The following is a 603-nucleotide window of genomic DNA, read 5'->3' as shown; positions in this document are numbered from 1 at the left end:
ATTAAAAAATTACAGACAAAACATTTTGGTATTATGCATGTACAAGCACATTGAATCTGCAATTCGCAAAAGGGATTTCTTTTTATTGTGGTCTTATTGTACAGGTGAGAGCCGAGAGGTAGTCCAAAGTTCAGCATTTGTGGAAAATGTGAAAAAGAGGGGCATTGAGGTCATTTACATGGTGGATCCCATCGATGAATATGCAGTACAGCAGCTGAAGGAATATGAAGGAAAGGCCCTGGTGTCCGTGACAAAAGAAGGACTAGAATTGCCAGAGGATGAGGAAGAAAAGAAGAGGTTCGAGGAAGCTACTGCCGAGTTCGAGGGTCTATGTAAAGTTGTCAAAGAAATCCTGGACAAGAAAGTTGAAAAGGTTTGTAGCATAAATATAAACACTGATCTAGTATAAACCGGATCCAGATTTGAAATGTATGACAAAAGGGACATAACTCTAGGAGTATCCCTGCAGTGTTCCCTGTCACTTTTGTAATTGGGGTTTTTTGTACCCCCATACCTCTCAAAATTTTATGGCTGCATTTATTAGGGGTACACCTTATCTAAATCCTCGTGGGAATCTAATATCATCACAAAACTCTTAACTAA

The 603-nt window shown here is 39.1% G+C and overlaps 1 protein-coding gene across 1 annotated transcript; it reads left to right on the top strand.

Moving 5' to 3' along the window:
- The first annotated feature begins 15 nt into the window (after window positions 1–15).
- LOC110440694 (putative heat shock protein HSP 90-beta-3) lies at window positions 16–424 on the top strand. The gene has a single exon (XM_021483851.1). The coding sequence runs from the start codon at window positions 38–40 to the stop codon at window positions 407–409; it is 372 nt and encodes a 123-aa protein (XP_021339526.1). The 5' UTR covers window positions 16–37; the 3' UTR covers window positions 410–424.
- The last annotated feature ends 179 nt before the right edge of the window (window positions 425–603 follow it).

This window comes from Mizuhopecten yessoensis, unplaced genomic scaffold (assembly GCF_002113885.1).
Source record: "Mizuhopecten yessoensis strain PY_sf001 unplaced genomic scaffold, ASM211388v2 scaffold693217, whole genome shotgun sequence".
In the NCBI taxonomy this organism is placed as follows: Eukaryota; Metazoa; Mollusca; class Bivalvia; order Pectinida; family Pectinidae; genus Mizuhopecten; species Mizuhopecten yessoensis.
Note: the sequence above shows the minus strand (reverse complement) of the source record. Positions and strands in the feature narration are given on the sequence as shown.